Source organism: Erpetoichthys calabaricus, chromosome 4 (assembly GCF_900747795.2).
Source record: "Erpetoichthys calabaricus chromosome 4, fErpCal1.3, whole genome shotgun sequence".
Lineage (NCBI taxonomy): Eukaryota > Metazoa > Chordata > Cladistia > Polypteriformes > Polypteridae > Erpetoichthys > Erpetoichthys calabaricus.
The window spans coordinates 1,205,284-1,218,897 of record NC_041397.2 but is presented as its reverse complement, the minus strand read 5'-3'; the positions used below and the strand labels follow the sequence as shown (position 1 = coordinate 1,218,897).

At 41.4% G+C, this 13,614-nt stretch overlaps 1 protein-coding gene across 1 annotated transcript in view; it reads left to right on the top strand.

Annotated features, from left to right (window-relative positions):
* The window catches only part of LOC114641454 (multidrug resistance-associated protein 1-like), a 164,176-nt gene that overhangs the window by 98,729 nt on the left and 51,833 nt on the right, over positions 1-13,614 (top strand). Inside the window, exons 15-19 of the mRNA XM_028790484.2 lie at positions 160-327; positions 7,266-7,452; positions 7,733-7,784; positions 8,978-9,038; positions 13,053-13,272. Of these exons, the coding sequence (XP_028646317.2) occupies positions 160-327; positions 7,266-7,452; positions 7,733-7,784; positions 8,978-9,038; positions 13,053-13,272 (688 nt within the window). The remainder of the gene's footprint in view (positions 1-159; positions 328-7,265; positions 7,453-7,732; positions 7,785-8,977; positions 9,039-13,052; positions 13,273-13,614) is intronic.

Genomic DNA, 13,614 nt, shown 5'->3' with positions numbered 1-13,614 from the left:
AAGAATTTGAAAGGCCTAAAATACCATTTGGTGAAATGTTTGGATACAACATGGGTGGATTTGAAGTGCAGGCCACCTTTATGTCTTCACAGTTGAGTGTTTTGTTACTTCTGAATTCCGAGCTCCTTCAAGTCACCAAGCTTCTGTTTTCCTGTGCAGGGCGTGAATTTAAGTGGAGGCCAGAAACAGCGAGTGAGCCTCGCCAGGGCTGTCTATGCTGATGCGGACATCTACCTGCTGGACGATCCCTTGTCAGCTGTCGATGTCCATGTCGGGAATCAACTTTTAGAAAAAGTTATTGGACCAGCAGGACTTCTGAAAAATAAAGTAAGTTTCATTTCAAAAACAAATACAACATTTTGTGAACTGTGAATGAATCCTGTGGCGTGAGGCCTGTTTCTCTAATGTCATGCGTAAACCTCTGCTGGGCTAGAGCAGTGTTTCTTAAAATATGGGTCATGGCTGTTTGGGATGGGCGGCCACAGAGTTGTGTAGCTAAATGAAACGGGTTTGTCCAATCCTGAATTCTGTGCCCCCTATTTAGTGTACATTTTTATCGTGGTGGTATGTGATCTGTTTACACACAGCCTCACAGAGAGCTCTTCATATCTATGGCATAAGAAATCTAATGAGCATCCTCCACAACCAAAACCTGTGAAACAGTCAAACTGAAATGGCCGAGTAGAGCATTGGCACCCCTACCTACACAACCACTCACAGGAATAAAGATGCAAATGGTTGATAAAATGAAACCTATAGTTATTGTATTGGTACTTCCATCAAAATCAGTGTTTAAACATTAAAACACATGCAAAGATTAATCAACACAAATGTTTGAACAATGTAACGTGAGCCTTGAAAAACACAAAGATTTCAACATATCAATGATACTCGATTGGTAAACCATACAGATGGAGAAGACACAGTATGAAATTACGATGAATTATTTATTATCAATCAAGTGTTCAACACAAACATGTGCGAAAGTTCTTTGCAGAGAATTGAGTTGAAGTGACGTTAACATCTACACTTTTACGTTACGTAGTGCGTGAGATCCGTAGACCTACGGGCATGTGAAGTTGATACTAAATCAGAGGCGAATGCCAATGTCCACTAGTAACACCAGAACAAATATTTATAGTTTAGTAAAGTAAAGTATTTATTTATTGACAGCAAGTCACAACATACATAGATTAGCATGGCATCCCTATGCTCAAGGGGCCCACGGGCAACTGCCCAGCATGCCCATGCGTTAAGACAGCCCTGGAAATGGGCAAGAGGTGGGAATGACGCAGACATACTTGTGAGGATAAGGGGTTTTGAAGCCAGTCTGAAATGACAAAATGTAAAGAACAGGAGCAACACATGGGTGTAACAATTTTAGGGGCATTGTAGGAGGTGGGACAGTACTGTGGGGGTATATGTAGTGCTGTGGCAGTCTTTTATGTAAATGCAGTTTTAGCGGTCGTGATGAGGGGCCGACCAGTTGAACGTGTCCTCCATTATGGTGTCTATTGAATTTACAGTAAATCTCTCACAGGGTATGACATAGCCATACTGTATTGAGGATGACTTGTGTTCTGTCTATTGTATTGTATTGACCCCCTTGTTTTTGATATCCACTGCATGCCCATCCTACCAGGAAAGGGGTCTCTCTTTGAACCTTTCCTGACGTTTCTTCCATTTTTTCCCTACTGGGTTTTTTTTGGGAGTTTTTCCTTTCTTCTTAGAGAGTCAAGGCTGGGGGGCCATCAAGAGGCAGGGCCTGTTAAAGCCCACTGCGCCACTTCTTGTGTGATTTTGGGCTACACAACAATACATTGTATTATATTGTATTGTAAAGAAGATTTTGCATTACGTTAACATGCCTTGGAAAGAGCGAATTCCTCCTGCGACTACTTAAAAGTGGGTCTTTATATCGCCGTTTACTGATAGTGGCAGGATGTGTTTGTTGGGCCATCAAGAACTGCAAAGACCCCAGAAAATATGAAAACGGCGAGACAGGCTGCAGAGCGGACTTCGGTCATTCAGCACGAGGTCAGACAGCAGCGTTAAACATTTCAGACCGTTTTGTTATCTGAATTCTTCATTAAGGTTTATTATGTGTATAAAATACAAATAGTGTATTTATTTTTAGGAATAATTTAGTTATGCGGGTCAACCTTGTTTTACTCAGTTTATTTAATTGTTAAATAAAATTATGAAATGAAATGAAAAATGAAAATCTGTAGTCACTTTTATAGGAATGTACGAGGGGGGGGGACCCAAAAATAACCGGAAATATTTTTAAAACGTGTTTAATTTAATTTTCTGTACAAACTACAATTAGTCTCCTTCAAAGTACTCTCCATTGGCAGAAATACACTTATCTAACCGTTTGTTCCATTGTTCGAAACATTTTTTAAATTCATCTGAAGTAATGCCCATTAATGCTCTGGTCGTTTCTTGTTTTACTTCTTCGACGTCAGCAAAACGCCTTCCTTTCAAGTCTTTTTTCATCCGAGGGAACAAAAAGAAATCACACGGAGCTAAATCCGGTGAGTAGGGTGGGTGGTTCAGGGTTGTCATACCGTTTCTTGCCAAAAATTGGTGAATGCTGAGAGCAGTGTGAGATGGAGCGTTGTCATGATGAAAGAACCAGTCGCCCGACTCCCACAAATCAGGGCGTTTCCTTCTCACACTGTTGCGCAACCTACTTTTACAAAAAAATTCACTGAACACAAGCGTAACTAGATCGCCCTAGCGGCCCAACCACGTACTACAAGTACCAACCTAACAACAACAAAATTCCGGTTATTTGTGGGCCCCCCCCTTGTATTAATGGTGCTCATTTGAAAAACGTGATTAAAAATATCGTGTAACTGAATATAAAGTAAATAATGGATTGGGATGGACTGATTGAGTATATCTTGACTACTTTATTCCTTCTCCTGTGCCAGGAGTCAAGTGACTGTGCAATCCCTCATACAGCCCTTTCAGAAATGATCAGCCCCGTTATAAATATCTGCTGCTCTGGTGTCGTACCCCGTAGTCTCCCATCTATTTGGATCATAAAGCGATTATGTTTGACCTTAGCCTACCTCTTAGCAAATCAGAGGCTCAGCAGGTCGTCACATTTCCTAATGTAAATCCTGAGAATTCTATTGGTTCACTTAACCTACAGCCTGTTTAAGCCCTTACTGCCACTCCATCAAATATTAATGGATCATTATAATGCTCTTCTGTCTTCTGCTCTCAGTATGTTGGCTCCTTTAAAAACATGGACTCTTTCATTTACTCGTACTGCTCCCTGGCTTATATCTGAGCTCTGGACCGTCTGTTTAACCGTCTGTTGTCCATTGCTGAATGTCTGTAGATCGTGTGTTACGCTACAAACATGCTCGACCTGCTGTGAAGACTGTGTCATTCTAACATTATGAGGGAGTAATGCTAGAGCTCTGTCCTCTACAGGCTAATTGCACCACCAGAAAATGTCGCCCACTTGAACTTCACTGCTAAACATTACTGTGACTTGTTGGGCTTCTTCAGTTCTAAGATCAGCGAGACTTGCCAGCAACTTGCTTCTCTTATCCTCGCAGAAAATGAAATGCTTTCTACTGTGACCCCTGTTCCCTTACCAAATACCTTATTCTCAGAATTCAGTCTTTTTCTTCTTTTGGCCGCTCCCGTTATGGGTTGCCACAGCAAATCATCTTCTTCCATATCTTTCTGTCCTCTACATCTTGTTCTATCACACCCATCACCTGCATGTCCTCTCTCAGCACATCCATAAACCTTCTCTTAGACCTTCCTCTTTTCCTCTATCCTATCAGTTCTGTCCTTAGCATCCTTGTCCCAATATACCCAGCATCTCTCCTCTGCAAATGTCCAAACCAATGCAGTCTCTCCAACCGTCCAACTTGAGCTGACCCTCTAATGTCCTCATTTCTAATCCTGTCCATCCTCGTCACACTCAATATCAATCTTAGCATCTTTAACTCTGCCACCTCTAGCTCTGTCTCCTGTGCCACCGTCTCCTGCCCATACACCATAGTTGGTCTCACTACCGTCCTGTAGACCTTCCCTTTCACTCTTGCTGATACCCGTCTGTCACAAATCACTCCTGACACTCTTCTCCACCCACTCCACCCTGCCTGCACTCTCTTCTTCACTTCTCTTCCACAATCCCCGTTACTCTGTACTGTTGATCCCAAGTATTTAAAGTCTACCAACTGAAAATGATATTTCGGAGCTTATAACAAAACTCAATTCCTCTACTAATTCCAATAACTACTGGTCTCATGAAGTTCTGCTTGCCAAGTATTTAGCCTTTGATAATTAACTCTTCCCGTGTCATTGGCATGGTTCCTCCTTCATTAAAGATGGCTTCAGTTACACCACTTCTGAATAAGCCTGATTTAGACCCTGAAGATGTTTGTAATTGTCGCCCTATTTCTACTTCCATTTATAACAAAAACTTTTGAAAAGACTTTCAAAAAAATAACCTGTTTGAACAGTTTCAATCTGGCATTCGTTTGAAACATAGCACTGAATCTGCATTGGTCAAAAGTACAAATGATCTTCTCTGGTCAGCAGACGTGGGACTTTTAACAATCTGTGTACTTGTGGATCTCAGTTCTGCATTTGATACTCTATCCATCAGATATGCTTGGAACGTTTAGCTCGTTTTGGAGTTTGTGGCCTTGTGTATCGATGGTTTTCCTCTTATCTTACAGACAGATAGAAGGCAGATTGTTCAGGTGAAGGGCTTTAGGTCAGAGGGTACAGTGGTTACACAGTGAGTAGCACAGGGCTCGGTGTTGTGGCCAGTTCTTTTCCTTATTTACAGTTTTCCTAAAGGTGATACATTTCAGCATCATGGTGTTCAGTTTCACTGTTGTGCTGATGACGCACAGCTTTATTTATCCACTGAATCCAGCACTCTTCTTCCTCCTAATATTCTTACTGCTTGTCTACAGGACATAAAGTTATGGATGATGCCTAATTTTCTTTGGTTAAACAATAATAAAATAGAAGTACTCCTTGATGGTATGAAATCTGTACTTGCTAAGGCTCACAATTCTCCAATTTTGATAAACAATACATTTACAAATACTGTATCTTCTCCCAGGTCTGGGTGTCATTCTGGGTAAGTAGCCTTTCTTTCTCTTTCTTTTTCATTGCATATAAATAAAGTTTCTAGTTTCGGTTTTTTTTCTAAATATTTCAAGACTTTGTCCAGTTTGGTTTTAATTAATGTCTTAGATGACATGCCATTTTGTCTGGCATCCCTAAAAATGTATCCATCATTTTCAAGTTATACAGAATTCTGCTGCTCGTGTACTCGCCTGTTCTAAGTCCACTAAACATATTACATGGATTCTTTTCCATCTTCGTTGGCTCCCTGCCTTCTACTGTACACAATATAAAATAATGCTCTTGACATGTAAAGCTCTCTATCTTAGTGATCTTTTACACACTTTACACCCCTTCTCACACTCTCAGATTGTCATCTTCATCTTTACAGCGCTCTGGAATTCTCTCCCTGCTCATATTCGTCAGCTCGATTCAATAAGAAAATGTAAAACTATTCTTAAAACACACCTTCTTCAAACTGGCGTATCAAATGTGATTTTATTATTTGTTCATGAATTTGTTGTAAGTTTGTCACTTCTTTCTTGCTGTTTTGCTGTTGATTTTATTTTTAAGTCTTTGTAACAACAACAACATTTATTTCTATAGCACGTTTTCATACAAATAATGTAGCTCAGAGTGCTTTACATGATGAAGAAAGAGAAAAAAGACAAAGTAAGAATTAAAATAAGAGAACACTAATTAACATAGAATAAGAGTAAGGTCCAATGACCAGGGAGGACAGAAAAAACAAACAAAAAAAAAAAAACTCTGCAGAGGGTCCGAGACCACGAGACCACCTGACCAGCCCCATCTAGACATTCTACCTAACATAAATGAACAGTCCTCTTTGTATTTAGGGTTCTCATGGAAGGACTTGATGATGACGGTCATTTGGACTTCTGGCCTTTAATCCATCAATGTAGGGAAATCGTGGAGCTTTGATTAGGTGGTGGTGGTGCAGGTCGCCACCACAGAAAACCGGGAAAAGAAACAGAAGAGAGAGTAGGGGTTAGTGCGGATTACAGAGCCACCATGAATAGTTATGATAATTAATTGAATATACAGAGCCTCAGGATTAAACTAAAATGAAGTTATGAGAAGGCCATGTTAAAGTAATGTGTTTTCAGCAGTGTTTTAAAGTGCTCCACTGTATTAGCCTGGTGAATTCCTATTGGCAGGCTATTCCAGATTTTAGGTGCGTAACAGCAGAAGGCCACCTCACCACTTCTTTTAAGTTTTGCTCTTGGAATTCTAAGCAGACACTCATTTGAGGATCTGACGTTACGATTTGGAATATAAGGTGTCAGACATTCTGATATATAAGATGGAGCGAGATTATTTAAGGCTTTATAAACCATAAGCAGAATTTTAAAGTCAATCCTGAATGACACAGGTAACCAGTGTAGTGACAACAAAAATGGAGAGATGTGCTCGGATTTTCTTTTCCTAGTTAGGATTCTAGCAGCTGCATTCTGCACTTGTTGCAAACGATTTATGTCTTTTTTGGGTGGTCCTGAGAGGAGTGCGTTACAGTAATCTAGTCGACTGAAAACAAACACGTGAACTAATTTCTCAGCATCTTTCAATGTTATAAGAGGTCTCATTTGCTATATTTCTTAAGTGAAAAAATGCTGTCCTAGTGATCTGACTAATATGCGATTTAAAATTCAGGTTACAGTCAACAGTTACCCCTAAGCTTTTTACCTCCGTCTTGACTTTTAATCCTAATGTATCCAGTTTATTTCTAATAGCCTTATTATATCCATTTTTGCCAATCACTAAAATTTCAGTTTTCTCTTTATTTAACTTGAGAAAGTTACTATTCATCCATTCAGAAACACAAGTAAGACATTGTGTTAGTGAATGAAGAGAATCGGGGTCATCAGGTGCTATTGATAAATACAGCTGTGTGTCATCAGCATAGCTGTGGTAGTTCACATTACGCCCCAAGATAATCTGACCTAACGGAAGCATGTAAATCGAAAAGAGCAGCGGACCCAGGATAGAGTCTTGTGAAACACCATGTAGAATATCAGGGGTCTCTGAAGTATAATTACCACAACTAACAAAGAATTGTAAGGAGCTTTCAGAACGGCGCCCAATAATTAAACTATTGTTACTATTATTATTTTTTTTTTGTTCTTTTTCAGACCCGTGTTCTTGTGACTAACAGTACCGTAGTGCTGCCTTTAGCTGATCAAATACTAGTTATGGATGAGGGCAGAATTATTGAAATGGGCTCCTATGAGAAGCTGCTGTCTGATAAGCAGAGGTTTGCCGACTTTCTTGAAAAGTATTGCAGTAAACCCGAGGAGAAGAGCAGGCCTGAGGCTGAAGGTGAGTCTTCTTGCGAAAGGAGGTGTAAAGGTCCCCATTTTATAAAAGTGGCTTAAACAACATGTGCCACCGTCTCTGGAAGTTGCGTTTTACTCATCTGAAAGCTGTACTCCTTTGATTTGATTTGATTTTTTTGCTTAATTAGGAGTGAATCTTCAACACAAGTCTTTAGTTGCCTCATTTACTCTCCATGGATAATAACGAGTTATGTTCCCTTACTGCTTTGAAAACTGATAATTAAGAAACACTGACATTTAAATGTTTGTCTTGTCTTTAACAGAAATGCACAAGAAAGACGAGACTAATGTCAAACATGGAAAAGTATCAATAGGGTAAGTAGGACTTGCGACATGACCAGAGTCGGTGAAGATGCCATGTTGTGCCTGCCTGCTCATTGATGTTGAGACATTATGTGTAGTGAACTTGTATCTGACCCTAGGAGATTTAGCAGACTTGAGCACATTACATTACCGTTTGACCAAGTGTTCTGATTAACACACACTTTTTAATTAATTACTGTACAAATGAACCATGGGCTTCATGGGAGTCAGGAACAAACTGCTGAGTCATGATGTTCTGCCATAAGTGGAATGAAGGCAGAGAAAACACAGTTTATGAAAAGACCAGGAGACGGAAGCAGCGAAATACACAGGCAAAGGACAATGCAAGGGTCACAAATGACAGGACATCAAATCAAAACTAAAACAACAAGCCAGAAATATTAAAGTCATCAAAGAACATGCAGAAGGACTTTACTCTGAAATACATCATCATACATTTTCAGAATTTTAGTGTCATCTGTGAATTTCACAAGTTTACTCACTACACCGGAACCAATGTCATAATTTAGAAAAAGTAACGGCCCCCTCACTGATGACCCCTCACTCCAGTCTCCTCTTCTCCTGCCCATTGACCAACTCGAGGTTTGAGTTTTGTCGATTCTGCATCTTCTACTTTCAGAATGTATCTTTGGAGTTGGACGACTGAGTCAAAGGCTTTCAGAAAGTCAAAGCACATTATGCCGTATGCTTTTGTTTTTGTTGTCTGTTCCAGTTGCCTGTTAAACGTGTAAAATGGCGCTGCAGTGACCTCAAAAATGAAACGCTAAATGATGTCAGCAACAAGAAAACATCATTTAATTAAATTAATCATTATACAAAAGTAACCCCTGGAGCACCAAACTTGTACACCACAATGTAGAACATCACATGCACTGCTGTGCAAAAGAAAGAAAACCCAGCGTCTCTGGAGAAAGCGTAAGGTTATGCTTGATGTTGATTCTTTGATAGAGTCCACAATACGTACAGTAGCTCTCCCTGCTCTGATCCCAAACCACTGGATCTTCCCAATGTGCAGCTTCTTTAGTGGGCTTTAAACTGTAGACCTTCATGTTTCATTCCTTCTTCACTTTACTGACTGCTTGGCTTAATGACTCGATGTCCCTTGGGAGTCTCACTGTGCCCTAAACACAGCATCAAGTGACAGCCACGCTCTGAGCTGCACTTTCAAATCTGTTTACTTGCAGGTCATCCCAAGAGAACAAAGGGCGACTCCTAATGAAGAAAGAAGAAGTTGCAACTGGAAGTGTGAGTTAAAAATTAAGATCTGGTCTGTGGGGCGACCTTCTTGTCACTAGTGATTTCTGCCATGTTGTTTAAACCAGGCTGCCTAACTTTATACAGGTTGGCTGTTCACCTTATTAAATGTTAGGCCTATACCTGGTGCCAAATGGACCCTGACATCTCTAACACAGCTCAGGAGATCTCCATGAATGTCACATTCCAAGAGAAGAACATAGTTTATTAAGTACACATTTTAATAATCAGTTCCATGGAATTAAAGCTTCACCCAAAGTTTCGTGAGTCGTGTGTTGGAGAATTTCTGAAGGGCCAGATGCACAGTCACAGTCACAGAGAGAAAAGAAAACCTACTGTGTGTCCAATTATAAAGCAGAACTGAGAGGAGATGTGAGATTACGGCCCGAGCTCCATCCATATAATTTCTACCCAAAAGCACATACATCATCAGTGTACTCAAATAGCACATGACCATAATACTTAACAAACGGTACAAACATGCAGCGCTACCATGAATTTGTAGCCATTGAGCAGTGGTCCTCAGGATTTCTTCTTTGATTGCCTAACCATGATAATTCTCAGAAGAAATCTTATAGAGCCAATGGTTTTCATCACCTGTCTCGACCAGCGTATCTTTCTTCCTCTCTGCCCACAAACTTTTGCAGCCCTACTTGTAAAAATGTAAAAACATTGAGTCGGTTCCTGATTGGTCAGATGGAACCGAAGTTCTTAATCAGCTCGCTTGACCTCTCAAACCTGACGAGCTCAAGCTACACCACACATATATTTGTGACATGTCAGGAAACTTTTGGCAGCCTGTAAGCTTGGATCATGTGGAACGTAGCTCTTACCTTGTGAACAGTGACCTCACAACCTTCAACAACTTTCTTGTAATTCTGTATTGGTTTGAAAAACCAGTGGGGAGCGCACAAGCTGAACCAGACTCTTACATTGGGCACACATATAAATAACAAATAATTGCAGAGCCTTCAGACCTTTCACCTTCTTCACACAAATATTCAGACCTTTTACTGAGTACTTTGGCAGTGATTCCAGCTTGGAGTCTTCTTGGATCTGACGCGACAAGCTAGGCCCACCAGGATTTGTGGATTTTCTGCCAATGTACCCTGCAGACCCTCTCAGGCTCTGCCAGGCTGGATAGAGACCGTTGGTGGACAGCTGTTTTTAGGTCTCTCCAGAGATGTTTGTTCAGGTTCAAGTCTTGGCACTGGCTGAGTCGCGCAGGGACATTCTCAGACTTGACCATAAGTCACTCCTGTCTTGTCTTTGCTTTCTGCTCAGAGTCATTGTCCTGTTGAAAGGTAAACCTTTGGCCAAGTCTGTAGTCCAGTGTGCTCCGAGCAGGTTTTCATTAAGGATATCTCTGCACTTTGCTCCGTTCAGCGTTCCCTAATTCCTGTCTAGTCTCCCAATTCCCGATGCTCACATTGCCAGCCATGCTTCAAAGTTTGAATGGCATTACTCAAATGTTGAGCAGTGCTTGGGTTTCTTTAAATGTGCCACTTAGAACTGAGGTCAAAGAGATCAATCTTAGTGTCCACAGACCAGATAATCTTATTTCTCACAGCCTAAGAGCCCTTCAGATGCCTTTTTGCAAACTCCAAGCAGGCTTTCATCTGCTGTCTGGCCACTCTGCCATAAAACCCACATTAGTGGAGTGATGCAGTGATGGGTGACCTTCTTGAAGTTTCTCCCATCCCCACTAGAGCTTGTCTGGAGCTCAAGCAGGATGACCTTTGGTTTTCTGGTCACCCCTCTCTTTCCAAGGTTCTTCTCCCCTAACTGCTCAGTTTGACTGGGAAGCCAGCTCTAGGAGGAGTCATGGTGTTCCTCACTTCTTCCATTTAAGCAGTTATGGAGGTCATTGTACAGTACTCTTGGGGACCTTCAGTGCTGTAGACATGTTTGTTTCTGTTGCTCGACGCAGCCTCTAGACGCTGTTCTATAGCCTCTGATGAGCGTCTGATTCTGGATGGAGGTATTGTTGACCATTCTTCTTACAAAATCTCTCCAGTTCAGTTCAATTTGATGGACAGCCTCCTTCAAATCATCCCCTAGATTTTCGATGATATTCAAGTCAGGGGACTGTGACGGCCATTCCAGAACATTACTTCTCCCTCTGCATGAACGGCTTTGTAGATTTCCAACTGTGTTTTGGGTCATTGTCTTGTTGGAATATCCAACCCCTGCATAAGTAACTTCAACTTTGTGACTGATGCTTGAACATTATCCTGAAGAATTTGTTGATATTGGGTTGAATTCATCCAACCCTCAACTTTAACAAGGGCCCCAGTCCCTGAACTGGCCACACAGCCCCACAGCATGATGGAACCTTCACCAAATTTGACAGTAGGTAGTAGGTGTTCTTCTTGGAATGCGGTGTTCTTCTTCTGCCATGCAAAGCGCTTTTTGTTATGACCAAATGACTGAATTTGTGTCTCATCAGTCCAAAGCACTTTGTTCCAAAATGAATCTGGCTTGTCTAAATGAGCATTGGCATACAACAAGTGGCTCTTTGTGGCGTGAGTGCAGAAAGGGCTTCTTTCTCATCGCCCTGCCATACAGATGTTCTTTGTGCAAATTGCGCTGAATTGTAGGACGATGTACAGATACACCATCTGCAGCAAGATGTTCTTGCAGGTCTTTGGAGGTGATCTGTGGGTTGTCTGTCACCATTCTCACAATCCTGCTCATATGCCACTCCTGAATTTATCTTGGCCTGCTAGTCCTGCTGGGTTTAACAGCAACTGTGCCTGTGGCCTTCCATTTCCTGATGCCATCCCTTACAGTTGAAACTGACAGTTTAAACCTCTGAGATGGCTTTTTGTAGCCTTCCCCTAAACCAGGAGACTCAACAATCTTTGTTTTCAGATCTTTGGAGAGTTGCTTTGATGATCCCATGCTGTCACTCTTCAGAGGAGAGTCAAAGGGAAGGAAGCCCAACTTGTAATTGACCACCTTAAATCCCTTTATATCTCATGATGGGACACACCTGTCTATGAAGTTCAAGGCTTAACGAGCTCATCCAACCAATCAGCACTGAGCAGTGACAGGCATTCAAATCAGCACAATGACAAGGGGACCCACATTTGTGCACAGCCAGTTTTTCACATTTAATTTAATGTCATACAACTAAATACTGCGTCACTAAAAATCTTTGTTCAGAAAACAGCGCAGTACTGAGATGTTCCTAGGAAATGACAGACAGACCACTGTTATCTTTATTGTTGAAAGGAGAGTCAGTTATTATGCAGGCTGAGAGGGGTCACAAACTTTTTCATAGGACTGTATACTTGATGTCACTTTCATGATGAAGTGCGTTAAAATATGTATGTTACATTTACAGATAAATCGTTAACTTTGTTTAAATAATGAATACTGTTAACAGTTACACATATGGGATGGCATGGTGGCAGAGCGGTAGCGCTGCTGTCTCGCAGGGAGTCACGTCCCTTGTGATCCCTGCCTGGAGTTTGCATGTTTTTCCTGGTGGGTTTCCACAGTGGGCTCAGTTTTCCATCCAAAGACATGAAGGTTTGAGGACTTGGTGAAGCTACAATGACGCCAGTGTATCTCTGTGTGCTTGTGTTCACCTTGCGATGAGCTGATGCTCGGTCCAGGGATTTTGTTTCTGCCTTGCGTATGATGATTGCTGGAATGTGCGCATCCTGGAATTGATGGATGTAATCATTAAACATCCTGTACAGAGATATTGTGGCAAGATGTCCTCGGAATTTAATGGATGTTTTGGGCACACTTGTCACATCACGTGAAGTATAAACCTGGCCTTAGGCACCTTACTTTTCAGCTGACGATCTTGACTAGGGCTTATTTTCGGAGTAGGTCTTATATTCGGGGAAACACGGTATGATAGGTGTAAGGCACATGGGTATGCAGGTTTATTTTCTTACTGTCTTCTTATTTTAGCCTTCCAGAAGTTTCCTTCAGTGTTTTTCTTGCCAGTTCCACTCACCATTAAATCTGCTTGGTCCTTATTTTCAGGTTAAAGGCTCCGTCATCTTGAAGTACCTGAACTCGTTTGGCACCTTCTGGGTGACTCTCACCATGTTGGCCTACATAAGTCAAAACACAGTCTCACTGGGGCAGAACTGGCTGCTGAGGACTTGGACAGATGAAGCCAAGCAGGTTCAGGAAATGGCTAAATGGATAGAACTCAGGGATTCACGGCTGCGCATGTATGGAGAACTGGGTGTCATACAAGGTAACACGTTTTAAACTTTAGGTAGACGTTGCATGGCTTTGCATTTTATGAGTGAGATACTATTGTGAGCAAGAAGTGGACATGGAATGATTTGGTAAGGGACCAGGAGATGAAGATGCCAGGGGTGAAACACAGTCAATGACACTGCAGGTTTAAAATTGAAAGTAAGGAACCCAACTGTCATGACCCAACATACTAAAACAAAATCAGAAAATAAAGTCAGAAATGTCTTTACTGCCTAAAAAGATCTTCCTTAAGTAAGTAGCACAACAGCAAAGAGTTTGTCTGTTTGTTATCCAAGGCCTTGGGCATCTGATCCAAAGAACGTTAGAAAAACATTTG